General features: G+C 41.7%; 1 protein-coding gene across 8 annotated transcripts in view; it reads right to left on the bottom strand.

Annotated features, from left to right (window-relative positions):
* MPPED2 (metallophosphoesterase domain containing 2) overlaps positions 1-13,885 on the bottom strand; it is a 211,395-nt gene that overhangs the window by 100,413 nt on the left and 97,097 nt on the right. For all 8 annotated transcript variants that reach the window (XM_019975562.2, XM_019975561.2, XM_019975555.2 and 5 more), the window contains exon 4: positions 1,966-2,191. In XM_019975562.2, the coding sequence (XP_019831121.1) occupies positions 1,966-2,191 (226 nt within the window). The remainder of the gene's footprint in view (positions 1-1,965; positions 2,192-13,885) is intronic.

The raw sequence follows: 13,885 nt of genomic DNA on the forward strand, positions 1-13,885 counted from the left end.
GCATTAACTCACTTACGACATCCATGAGAGAAAAGTAAAATTGCTACTTCCCACTTTAGAGATGAGAAAACAGAGGCAAGGAGGTATTCAGGGAAAAGTTCAAGCCCAAAAGCTGAATAAGCAGTGGAAATGGGAAATCTGTTGTCCCTGTACAGAAACACTGATGTAAGCATTCCTAAATCAATGTTCAGATTACAGCAGTTCTGGGAATATTAATTTTAACAAAAAAAATCTTCAGCGAGATCCGAACTGAGTTGGACATGACTGAACGACTAACAGTCTTCCTGTATCCACCAATCAGTCCTTCTGGATACTAACTAGTAAAGCCAGAAAAAAAACTTACAGGAAATGTCTCAACTTTCTATTCTACAGAGGACAATCCAAACTGTTGAGTAGGGGTGTGTGTATGCTCAGTCCTGTATGACTCTTTGTGACCCCATGGACTGTAGCCCACCAGGCCCCTCTGTCCATGCAATTTTCCAGGCAAGAATACTGGAGTGGAGTGCCATTTCCTACTCCAGGGGACCTTTCCCACTCAGGGATAGAACTTGCATCTCTTATATCTCCTGCATTGGCAGGCAGATTCTTTACAACTGTACCACCTGGGAAGCCCTGGGAAGTTGAGTGAGGTGGCCAATCTGAATTCACTCTGTCCTTTTCCAGCTTTATTCACAATTCCTAGGGCATGACCAGGATACTCTTCCAGGTTGCATAAGTAAAGGTCAGTTTTTGTGCTCTATATATACATAGGGCTCTCAAAAAGTAAGAAAGCACATAAATAAAAATCCAAGACTCCTCTACTACTGATTTTCTGATCTAACACTCCCATTTTAAAGATGCAAAAACTGGCCCTAGAACCTAAGTGACTTGCTTAAATTCACATAAATACTTAGTAGCAGAGTAAGGCCTGAAAAGTGGTAATTATTAATACTGCTCTAAGCAAACCGCCAGATACTCTTCTCAATTCATTGCAAACATCAGCCAATTTAATCCTCACCATAACCCTCTAAAGTAGGTATCATTTTCACTGTCTTAGAGATGCAGAAACTGAGGTTCATCCTCTATGAGTTAACCTCTTCAAAACCAGACAACTGCCAGTTGACGAAGCCAAGATCAACATGCTTCCTTATCTGGTCCCAAAGAATATGCACCAGCTTCAGCTTTTCTAGAGCTGAGAATTGCAGTACCAAGAATTCTATAACTGAGCTCTTAACCTGTAACTTGCAAACTGTCTGGGTGTCTTGTGTGTGTGTGTGTGTGTGTGTATGTATGTATGTATGTATGTATGTATTAGTCGCTCAGTCCTGTCTGACTCTGTGACCTCACAGACTGTACCTCGCCAGGCTCCTCTGTCCCTGGGATTCTCCAGGCAAGGATACTGGAGTGGGTTGCCATTCCCTTCTCTAATCAGTCTTGCCTGGGGAGCTTTAAATATATAGGTCACTGGGCTCCACCTCAAGAAGGAGAATCAGCATCTTGGGGGGGTGGTTATGGCTTCAAAATCTGTATTTCTTCAGAGTTGATCAGGTGATTCTCATGTGTAGCAAGAGTTGAGAAACTCTAAGCAAGGTATTTCATGAGTGTTTCCAATGTAAAACATAAGGAGGAAATGAATCACCTAAGGCTGATGGAATGTTCAGAGTGGCTCAGTCTGCATGAAGGGTAACACTGTGACCCTCCCCCAAATTGTTCTGTGTCCCATTGACACACGTGCAGCCCCTGTCACACAAACAGACGCATATCTACTGTACCAAAGCTCTGCCCCCACTGATCTTGCCTAAAGAAATCTGCATCACAACGAACAATTCGCAGCAGTGCCAAAATTCGTGTTCTGTTGGAAACACAGCATAAAGGTTTCATTTCACCTTTATTTTTTTTGGGTTAAGACACTTCAGCCGGCACCATGCTTTCTCAGCATTGAGCCAAAAAAAAAAAGAGGGGAAGACTGTTGGAAGGAACACTTACCAAGGTGCACCATATATCCTGAATCCCTTCACTGTTACCTCCGAGTCTTGTAAGTAAATACTGTTCGTCAGGAGGGACTGAACGTTGTCAAAGTCCTCTGGTTTCAATTTCGACACAGAGGGGAAACGGTAGTAGTCCTGTTTAACAAGGTCTGCCATGAATTCCTTATCAAATGTCAGTTCATGATTCCCAGCAATCACTATTTTATATTCATACGGCAGGTTTCCTGAAATACGGAAAAAAAAAAAAGAGCACCAATTAGCACGTTCATTTCCCATCACGAAGTACAACCGACATGACTGTGTGATTATCAGACAGTATCCCCAAATGAAATAGATCACACATTCCTTTATATTTCCATGGGAACCAAAATTTATGACTACTCCTTCATGCTAACAAAAATGACAATAAATGGGAGACAGGAAGCCGCTCAGAAGCTTAAAAGCTACTAAGGAGACATTAAGTTTTCTAGTTCCATTTCCCTTTTCTGTTTGCTGCAGATTCACTGTCATAAATCCATACTGTGATTCATACTTTAGAATCATCCAGCAAAGAGTACTTTAGTCATAAGCCTTAAAAAAGGTCTAGATTTGGTTTTAATCCTTAAAAAATAAGTTGACCAACTGTTTGTAACAACCCCTTTCACTGCTAGATTTTTAGTATCACTTTAGTACAAAGGACAAGGCATACATAATTCACAATTTGCATAAATCAAAGGAAGCACACAGTACAATTTTGTATGGCAAGTTAAAGTTTACCTTTTGGCTTGTGAATAAAAAGATTAATAATGACCCCCTGATTAGAAGGCTAACTTTCCTCCCATTGGGATGGGAGAAGAAACTGTAAAGCTTAACCCCCTTTTAATATTTATGGTATGGAAATGTGAGTTCGCCGTGTGTGCTTTTTATGCAAAAGTTTCCCGATCAAAATGAGATAATTCTGGGAAGAAGAATGAAAGCTATAAAGGAAAACCCAAACACCAGACTTCTGCATAGATTTATAATGTTTGAATAAAGTACAGATCATACATATTAATAACTCATCGTGATGCTATAAGAACCAAAATCCAAAGGGAGATAGTGCCCGGCAGCTGTCCCCACCCTGAAATTAATGCCCTTTTCTCTTCTTTGTCATTACGCATCCCTCAAGCCTCACCACTGGGCAGCTGCTCATTTTATTTTATTTCATTTTCATTTTCAGGAGGAAAAGGGTGGGAAGACGGTGCCTATAATTCCAGCTTCCTGAGACTCCCGGGTCCAATGCAAAATTAATGTTTCCTGCTATTCCAGGAAGAATGAAAGTTACCACTAGCAGGAATTGGATATATTTGTTGTAAGAATTCGTCCTTACCAGCAAGCCAGAGTCAATGAATCAATTAATGAAGCTTACAGTCTGAGACAGAATTATATTCGGGGGGGAGGGCAAGTTTTTGTCATAGGTCCAGTTGGATTTCACCAATGCAAATTGTAAACAGTATTAAAATTGGATACACAGAATGTGGACTAATGGGGAGACTTATGAGAGAGATGAAAACAGGCAGAAAATAATACTGCAGGAAGATAAAACTGAAAATGTGGTGGCTAAGTATCAATGAATATCCTTGACTACAGGCCCACAGAACTGTGTGACATGCCTTCGGCCTCAGTTATTCAAAAGGTTGCGGTGAAGAGCTCCAAAAAAATAGGAAGCCTCTCAAGGACATTCCTGGTGGCCCGGTGGTTAAGAATCTGCTTGCCAATGCAGGAGACCTGGGTTCGATCCTTGGTCCGTGAGGATTACACATGCAGCGGGCAACTAAGCCCATGTGCCACAACCACTGAAGTCCGAACGCCCTAGAGCTTGTGAGCCACAGTAAGGGAAGTCACCACAATGAGAAGCCCACCCACTGCAAACTGGACAGTAGATTCCACTCACTACAACTAGAGAAAGCCCACGGACAGCAACGAAAACCCACCACAGCCAATAAGCAAACAAATAGATTAAAAAAAGAAAGTAAGAAACTTCTCTTAAACACATGCAGAGCTTATATAAGGCAGTAAGATTGTGATGTATGTTGCAAGTTACCTGGATAAAATGATGATATTTTGCACCCACTCCAGTACTCTTGCCTGGAAAATCCCACGGATGGAGGAGCCTGGTAGGCTACAGTCCATGGGGTCGCGAAGAGTCAAACACAACTGAGTGACTTCACTTTCACTTTTCACTTTCATGCATTGGAGAAGGAAATGGCAACCCACTCCAGTGTTCTTGCCTGGAGAATCCCAGGGACAGGGACAGGGGAGTCTGGTAGGCTGCCATCTATGGCAGAGTCGGACACGACTGAAGCGACTTAGCAGCAGCAGCAGTAGCATAAGGCAATAAGATTGTGATGTATGTTGCAAGTTACCTGGATAAAATGATGATATTTTGCACAATGCCCTACACTTAAAATACAGATAAAAGATGTATTCAGGAGTCTGAAAATTCCCAGCACTGTACACAATAGAAATTTTTGAGACGCCCCACTACTTCAACATCATGGCTCTGTGACCCCACTGGCCCAATACTACCTCCCCGGACCCACCTGCCTCCCAAGGCTGGAACAGTCTGATATGTTTTCCTGGACAGTAATCTGCTCCAAGGCAGGTCCTACCTGATTGAATCTTTGAGCAACTCTATTTGTACGAGTCATGCTTTAGCTGCCAGTTCTCCTTTAATGATTCATGATGATGGACTCACTGCAAACTCTCTCTTTATGCACCACTGCTCTTGCAAGAGGCTTTGGCTTCTTGCTTTTTCCATTTTAGAGCACTGCTTTGGGGATGGGATGGGTGAGACTGGGAAACAAGGCGACCCGAAGGAAGTACATTTCTCCCCTTCAGATCAGTGAAAGAAAAAAAATAAAACTGCTGCAAAGTAAATCTTTCTCAGGAAGACAGGCCTCTTCAGTATCTTTTAAATCACATTTTGGAGACTCAGCATAAAGAAATAGCCACCAAAATGAACAGCCGCGGAAATCGTCGTGATATTTACACACTGCCAACAAACTCATCTCTTTCTGAGAATCCAATAGTAGTTTCCAACTTCCATCCTCTGTTACCTATGTTATGAGATTGTCTGACATGTTTTCTTTTTTGCTGAACTGACCTTTCATCTGTAATCTGCCAACCTTTATGTTTTATATGAAAAGTGTAAGCAGGGCAGCTGACAAATCTCCTGTTACTTGATGGCATTTTCATTTTTTTTTTCCAGGCTAGATTAATTTGGAAGGCTCTGCAGTCAAGCTCCAACCTTCTTGGTATTCAAATAGCACTATTTTAAAATTGTCAGACAAAGAGGTGCCTGCCTTTATCCATTTTATTCAGATCAGGTCATCGAAGTTGACCTGCCTGAATAAAAATCCAAGGCCATATGCAGATATTCTAATGTGGAAAAAGCCTTGCTTTGAATGACCTAAAGGATTCTACCAACTAACCAGTTCTATCTTCCCAAGACATGGTATATGTTTTACTGGTAAGATACGAGATGATTTTAGGTGAAATAGAGATGAATTTCTGACAGAATGTAAAGTAGCTCTGTATGTTCTAAAAGTGCACGTTTGAAAAAATATGCCAATGCAAGTAATGACATATGGCTTCGTTTTTCTACTATCTTTTCCATGTTCATTTTTCTATTTTTGTATATAAAACAGGAGATGGTTTAAAGAAAACTACTGAGCAAATAATCATATAGAAAATTCAAAGATTTGGCAAAGCGATGACTACCAAGTGAATGAATGAAATTTGGGAAACTAGTCCATCTATCAGTTCAGTTTAGAGCTACAGATAATACGTAAGACAAGTTCTTGGAGGCAGCAATTCAGTCTTATTCAAAACTGTATCTCCCGTGTACCCCAATGTTCATCGCAGCACTGTTTATAATAGCTAGGACATGGAAGCAACCTAGATGTCCATCAGCAGATGAATGGATAAGAAAGCTATGGTACATTTACACAATGGAGTATTACTCAGCCATTAAAAAGAATACATTTGAATCAGTTCTAATGAGGTGGATGAAACTGGAGCCTATTATACAGAGTGAAGTAAGCCAGAAAGAGAAACACCAATACAGTATACTAACGCATATGTATGGAATTTAGAAAGATGGTAACAATAACCCTGTGTACAAGACAGCAAAAGAGACACTGATGTATAGAACAGTCTTATGGACTCTGTGGGAGAGGGAGAGGGTGGGAAGATTTGGGAGAATGGCATTGAAACATGTAAAATATCATATATGAAATGAAAAAAAAAAAAAAGAAAAGCAAACTGTATCTCCTACTGTATCTGTATTACCTCACTAGATGATATAAATAGATGCTGACTTAAAAAACTAAAGGATAGCTGAAGTAAGCTGGGTCTTTACTGCTACTCCACAATTCTAATTATCCTACACTCTTGCCACTGTCTACTCCTTAAGCAGCCCTCACAAAACTTTTCCAGGTTCCAGGCTCCATTTGATTCCCCACTTAGCTTACAATACACATCCTCTAGCCCCAAGATGCAGAGGACCATGGCACCCCACTCCAGTACTCTTGCCTGGAAAATCCCATGGACGGAGGAGCCTGGTAGGCTGCAGTCCATGGGGTCGCTAAGAGTCAGACACAACTGAGCAACTTCACTTTCACTTTTCACTTTCATGCATTGGAGAAGGCAACGGCAACCCACTCCAGTGTTCTTGCCTGGAGAATCCCAGGGACAGGGGAGCCTGGTGGGCTGCCGTCTATGGGGTTGCACAGAGTCGGACACAACTGAAGTGACTTAGCAGCAGCAGCAGCAGCAGCCCCAAGATAGGCTCTCTTTATTTCCCAATTGCTCCTTTACAACTTCTCATCTTTTTAATAATTGGCCTCAATGCTTTTCTTGTCACTGGCCCTTTAATTTTTCAGACATCTCTCTATACTATTTTGGATGTCTTTATTATATTTCTCCCGCTTTAGTAAGTTTATGTTTACTTACCCCAAGAAGATAAAAACAAGCTCTTCACACACACAACCCACACACACACATCTCAAATGCAATCCTAAATCATCCCTGGAATTATTTATTCTTTGAGAAATGTCTTCATTTTATTTCTAAACTTCTGGAAAGAGGATTCCAGAAGTTCGCAGCTGGTAGGCCAAATTCAGCTGAGAATTACAGTTGGTCCTCAATTGTTTTATTTTCTTAGTTGAACTAACATTTAGAAATCTGGAGGTATCACACTAAAAATTCGGGGTTTCTGGCTTCTTTTGGAAGATCAAAAATCAGGCAATTCTGACCTCCAGTCTATTGCAGACCTCCTCACTCTCTGTTACTTCTCACTCCTGGCCTACTTATCATGCTTGTGTACCCTCATGGGCTAACCTACTATTAGAATCAGCAACTTAAGGCATAAATGGCTATTCAGAATTTACCCAATGTTGGACTTCCTTGCTGGCCCACAGGTTAAGAATCCACCTGCCAATGCAGGAGACATGGGTTTGACCCCTGGTCTGGGAATATCCCACAAGCTGAGGAGCAACAAAGCCCACGTGCCAAACTACTGAAGCCCCTGCAACTAAAGCCCGTGCACCGCAACGAAGAGAAGCCACCGCTCACCGCAACTGGAGAAAGTCTGCACTCAGCGGCCCAGAGCAGCCAAAAATAAATAAAAGAATAAAACTTAAAAAAACAGTAATTTACCCATCACAACCTCCCTTTGTTTCTATACTCAACCAAAAGCTTCCCTGAATGTCAATGCTGCTGTTAAGTCGCTTCAGTCGTGTCCGACTCTGTGCGACCCCAGAGACGGCAGCCCACCAAGCTTCCCCGTCCCTGGGATTCTCCAGGCAAGAACACCGGAGTGGGTGGCCATTTCCTTCTCCAATGCATGAAAGTGAAAAGTGAAAGTGAAGTTGCTCAGTCGTGTCTGACTCTTAGCGACCCCATGGACTGCAACCCACCAGGCTCCTCCGTCCATGGATTTTCCAGGCAAGAGTACTAGATGTCAATAATTACCTCCTAAAAAGCAAAGCCGAGGTTTTTCCTCCATCCTCATCTCCAAAGATCACACGGCAGTAACATCTCTGTCCGATAAAGTATCTTTCCCCTAGATTAGTGCTGCTGGACTCTGCCTTCTCCTCCTCCCTCTCCAGGGTGTCCCTTCCTCTCTTCTTTCTCAGTTCCCTGTGCCTCTCATCTCATTCTCAGCTGACTTGCTACACTTCCGCTCTTTATCCTTACTTCTATGAGTATTATTTAGTATTTTTTTACTGCATGTGTCACATTTCTACTTTTTATGATTAAATTTTTAAGTCTTATTACAAATTAAACTGGGGCGGCAGCATGGGTAAGAGTAGGGGCTTTGCAGGCTTCACCACCTATTAACTGTATGACCTTGGACAGAGCTCTATGTCCTCTAAAGTGTCTTAGAAAAACAAAGACAATAATTGCACCCACCTCACAGGTTGTATTCAAGATAAAATGAGACAGAGCTTCTAAAGCACATGCATGGTATGGAGTAAATAATCAGTGCACATTAATTATTATTTTATTCCATTTGTTTAGTTTTTCCCTTTGCATGTGACTTATCTCCTCCTAGACGGTCCTTGAAGGCATGGATTGTGGCTTGTGGTTCCCTGTTTGACCCAAACTAGTTCAATACCTTGGCCTTCCCAGGTGACTCAGTGGTAAAGAATCTGCCTGCCAATGCAGAAGATGCAGGAGACATCGATTCCTGAGTCAGGAAGATCCCCTGGAGGAGGAAATGGCAACCCACTCCAGTATTCTTGCCTGAAAAATCTCACGGACAAAGGAGCCCAGCGGGGTACAGTCCATGGGGTTGCAAAGAGTTGGACATGACTGAGCGACTGAGCACACACACAATTCAATACTCTCCAAATGGCAGGCACATAATCAGCATCCGTTCAACAAGTGAAGGAATGACTGAATCCCTTCAAGACTCACCAGCAGCTTCCTAAAAAGAATTCCAGGAATGGGCTTGTTATCTTGAGTCATGAGAAGGTTTAAGCCAGTATCAGATTGTCCTCCAAGTTTAAGCCCTCCTGAATTGAAAGCTCAATTAAAAACAAACACACACAGTTGGGGGCCAACTCTAATACATCTGTGAGCTGAAATTGGCCTACCAGAGGCAAGCTTCTGGAATCCTCTTTCCAGAATTTCAGAAGTGAAATGAAGAAGCATCTCCAATCCAGTCTAGCCAAATATCTCCAACACACTGTTTTTAAACTGCAGTTTATTCAAATATAAATGGGGGGGGGTGGATAATAATCACACTACCCTTAAGGTTTGATGCACATTACATAATCTACTGCATGTAAAGATGTGCACAGTTTCTAACACTTCATTGTCTTTAAACAGGTATTGCTGCTGCTGCTGCTAAGTCACTTCAGCCATGTCCGACTCTGTGCAACCCCATAGATGGCAACCCACCAGGGTCCTCCATCTCTGGGATTCTCTAGGCAAGAATACTGGAGTGGGTTGCCATTTCCTTCTTTAATGCATGAAAGTGAAAAGTCAAAGTGAAGTCGCTCAGTCGTGTCCGACTCTTAGCGACCCCATGAACTGCAACCCACCAGGCTGCTCCATCCATGGAATTTTCCAGGCAAGAGTACTCGAGTGGGGTGCCATTGCCTTCTCCACTAAACAGGTATTGCTGCTGCTGCCAAGTCGCTTCAGTCGTGTCCGACTCTGTGCGACCCCATGGATTGCAGCCTACCAGGCTTCTCCATCCATGGGATTCTCCAGGCAAGAACACTGGAGTGGGTTGCCATTTCCTTCTCCAATGCATGAAAGTGGAAAGTGAAAGTGAAGTCACTCAGTCAGCTGTGCTCAAATAATTATTATAATGATTGCCATATTTTCTTGATTGCTTAGTTGCCAATCAAGAAAATACTAGTTTGTCCACAAATTGGATCACCCTCTGGTCACAATGCACAATGTCACTATCTTCAAATATAAGCAGCTGAGGATGAAAAGGAAAACTCTGACTTTCCAAAGGCTGAAATGGACATGGTACAATGTGTCCTTCAAGTTAACAAAAGTATCACTCAGGTCATTAAGATGTCTGGATCTGGAGGTGATGGTAGGTGGACACAGGAGACTTTCAACTTGTACACACTGCGAACCTAGCTGCCTCTGTCAAGATGTTTCTAACCCTGAAAATGTGTGCCCTTAACACATCACTTATTTTCTCCTTCAATGATCCAGTTACCCATCTCTTCTAACATTTACTGACTGCCCCAAAATGGGCCAGGATCAGTCCCTCTTAACAAATGAATAGTACAACCTGTGAGAGGTAACAGCTTAGATTCTATTTCTGTCAAGAGTGACTACTCATTTGGAATATCTTTAATAGAGTTTTTAATAAAAATTTTATTGGAGTATAGTCGATTTACAATTTTGTGTTAGTTTCAGGTCTATAGCAAAGTGATTCAGTGTTACACATATATTCATTCTTTTTCAGATTCTTTACACATATAGGTTATTACAGAATAGTGAGTAGAGTTCCCTGTGCAATGCAGTAGGTCCTTGTAGGTTACCTATTTTATATGTAGCAGTGTGGGTATGTTAATCCCAATGTCCTAATTTATCCCTCCCACAATGTTTCCCCTTTGGTAACCACAAGTTTGTTTTCAACATCTGTGAATCTTAACACATACATGTGGAATCTAGAAAAGGGGTACATATGATCTATTTGTAAAGCAGAAAGAGACACACAGACATAGAGATTAAACATACGGACACCAAGAGGGAAGGGGGTGGAGAACTGGGAGACTGGGACTGACATATACACACTATTGATATAAAACAGATAACTGATGAGTGCCTACTGTGAACTCTACTCAATACTTTGTGGTGACCTAAATGGGAAGAAAATCCAAAAAAAAAAAGAAGCGATATATATATATATATATTTATTCATTTTGCTCTACAGTAGAAACTAATATAACATTGTAAAGCAACTATACTCCAATAAAAATCAATTTTAAAAAATGAGAAAACACACAAAAAATGAATGTCCATTGACAAAGGAATGGATACAGAAGATATGGTTCATATATACAATGGAATATTACTCAGCCCTAAAAAGAACAAAATAATGCCTAACATCTTTCACTGAATCAGATAGGGTACTCTTCTATGAGCGTATGGAGAGGAAGAGAAAAACTAAGATCTTCAGCTATACATATGTCTGGCAAAGCTGTAACAACTTTAAAGCAGACATACAGTAGATTGTGTCAAGGTCAGCCTCCCTTCCTTCCCAAACTCTGGATATTTAATGTGTCACTGAAAGTGGCTCCCATGAATCACAGCACAAGAGCCTAGAAGCATCCTCAGAGCAGCCTGAGTAATGTGAAAGTTGTGCCCTGTAGGCCTCCTCCGGGCGGAGCAGGGCAACTTGAGGAACAGACAAGGGCAGGAGGAAGGGGACTGCTGTGGTGTCCGCCATGCAGTGCTACTTTCCTTTACTTTATGATTCAGTAAAAGATTTGATTTGAAGGAAGTTATCTCTGGCTTGGCTTCCCAGGTAGCTCAGTGGTAAAGAATTATCCTGCCAAGCAGGAGACCTAAGAGATGTGGGTTCAATCCCTGGGCCGGGAAGATCCCCCAGAAAAGGAAATGGCAACTCATTCCAGTATTCTCCAGTTGCCTGGAGAGTCCTATGGACAAGGAGTCTGGCAGGCTACAGTCTACAGGGTCACCAAACAGTCAGATGTGACTTAGCAACTTAACAACAACATCCCTGGCTTAAAAACATTAAAAAGAAAAATCATAGATATATCCAACCCCATTTTACTAATGAAGAAATTGAGTACCAGAGAGTTGCTGTCACTTTCTAAGCAAAGTTCACAGGTCAAGCTGGTTCAAAAGTGCGACAGAAAAGCTCTTCGGTTCCCCTGCTAGTGTTCTATCAGGTGAGACCAAACTTTTAACTGCTTCATGGGGTTTGGCTCAAGACCTTCCTCTTACATGAGTCCTCTCCATCCCACTCCTCCATCCACCGTGATCTTTTCTCTAGATCTGGGCAGCTATGATCCTTATGTTTGTTCATGAAATAGAACTCTCCATTCTACATGACTCTGCCTACGTCATGGATTTCTCCTCCAGGGGACATGAAGCCATGTCAGCTTCACACCACGACAATACACTGGCTCGATTCAGGCATTTCCCAAATGCTACTGTAGCCGTGGGCGTAATTTCTTATCTACCAGCTCCCTGAAGAATTTGGGAGCCTACCCAAGGAAAGGAAGGTCACAGACTTGAGAAGGGGAAAGAAACTCCGCTGGCCCATTGTCATGCAGCATCCCAGGATTTAAAAACGTGTAGGCTATATCATGAGAAATAAGAGGAGACTCTGACAGGAGAACAGAAATTTAAAGTAATAAACCAAAACATCTACAGGGACCAGAGAAGTCAAACACAAATGTGAGCTGAATTGGTTAGAAGTTACAGAGAGTGGTGAAGACTAGGGCACCTGGGCATCAGTATTTTAAAATAAACCTATATAAGGACTTCCCTGGTGGTCCAGTGGTTAAAAATCTGCCTTCCAATGCAAGGGATATGGAATCGATCCCTGGTCCAGGAACTAAGATCCCACATGCTGTGGAACAAGTAAGCCCTAAAGCCCCAACTACAGAGCCCACGCACTCCGAAGCTGTGCGCGGCAATTCCTGAGAAGCCCACACGCTACAACAGAGATCCCTTGTGCCACAACTGAGATCCGACGCAGCCAAAAATAAATACTTTAAAAGTTAAAAAAATAAATACAAATAAGCACTGCTCTGGCCAAACAAGGTTCCTTGCTAGCTTGCACCCCAACCAATAAAAAAATTAATGTCCCTCAAAATTATCACACAACTGCAACTTCTTTTTTTTTTAATCATTATAGAATGTGTTCCTCTTGAAAACTCAAATATCAGATCAAAATGCAAAGTTAATTCCAGAATATTTTGTTTTCTTGAGAATCTGCCTCCACCTACTAGGAGTTGGCCTCTGCCTCAAACACTTCATTCTTCATCAGTGGGAAGTATGGGGAAGAGAGACAACCAATACGGCCATCAGGTTGTGACTTACACCAAATACCACTTTCCTCATGCCCCATTTTTATCAGGGATCGCCTATTTATTTCTGCTAAAAGCCCAGGGGGGAAAAAAAAGCCCAAAGTACAGTGGTAGTTCTTTGTGAAGGAGAGCACCCCAAAGCACCCCTGGGTAAAAGAAAACCTACTTATATAAAGGTAACAAATAATTTCAAAATCTCCAACCTCTATGCCCACTTTCCTCAGCACTCCTAAATTCTAGACTTTGAAAATACATGAGGAAACCAAAATGAAAATATATGAGGAAACCAAAAATGTTTCTGGCCTAACACTCACATTGAATAAAGCTCTCTACATTACAAGAAACAAACAAGACTGAGATGACAAGTCAGAAGAACTTATAATGGCTCCCAGATGCCCAGGAAAATACAACTCACAAGGCACAACCTTCAGGCTTACTTTCCCTTGACGATGTGCGAGGAAGAAAAGAAAACTAACTTTCTGAGATTAAAAAGAATAAAACAGATATGTGGTCATGTTATCACTACTACAGTCCTATCATCATGGGAGCGTTTCCACACAAAAGAGGTATCTTGCAATTCAATCGCATTGCTGAAACCTCTGGTCTGCGTGGGGCACTGTAGATGTTCCCTAATGCCAATGCTATAAAGGGACCTTATTATATCCCCAAGGTGGATAAAAAAAGGCATTTTTTTCCATTTAAAATTATTATTATATTTTTAATATCATGACTCCAGCAGAGAGGGAAATGTTCAAACTCTTGAAGGTTCTTTATTCCACTGAGGACTAAATAAGAATAACTTTGGCTTGAAAACTGGTCAAGCAGAAAATTTTGCAGGAGGATGAGAGGAAAAAAAAA

This window comes from Bos indicus, chromosome 15 (assembly GCF_029378745.1).
Source record: "Bos indicus isolate NIAB-ARS_2022 breed Sahiwal x Tharparkar chromosome 15, NIAB-ARS_B.indTharparkar_mat_pri_1.0, whole genome shotgun sequence".
NCBI lineage: Eukaryota > Metazoa > Chordata > Mammalia > Artiodactyla > Bovidae > Bos > Bos indicus.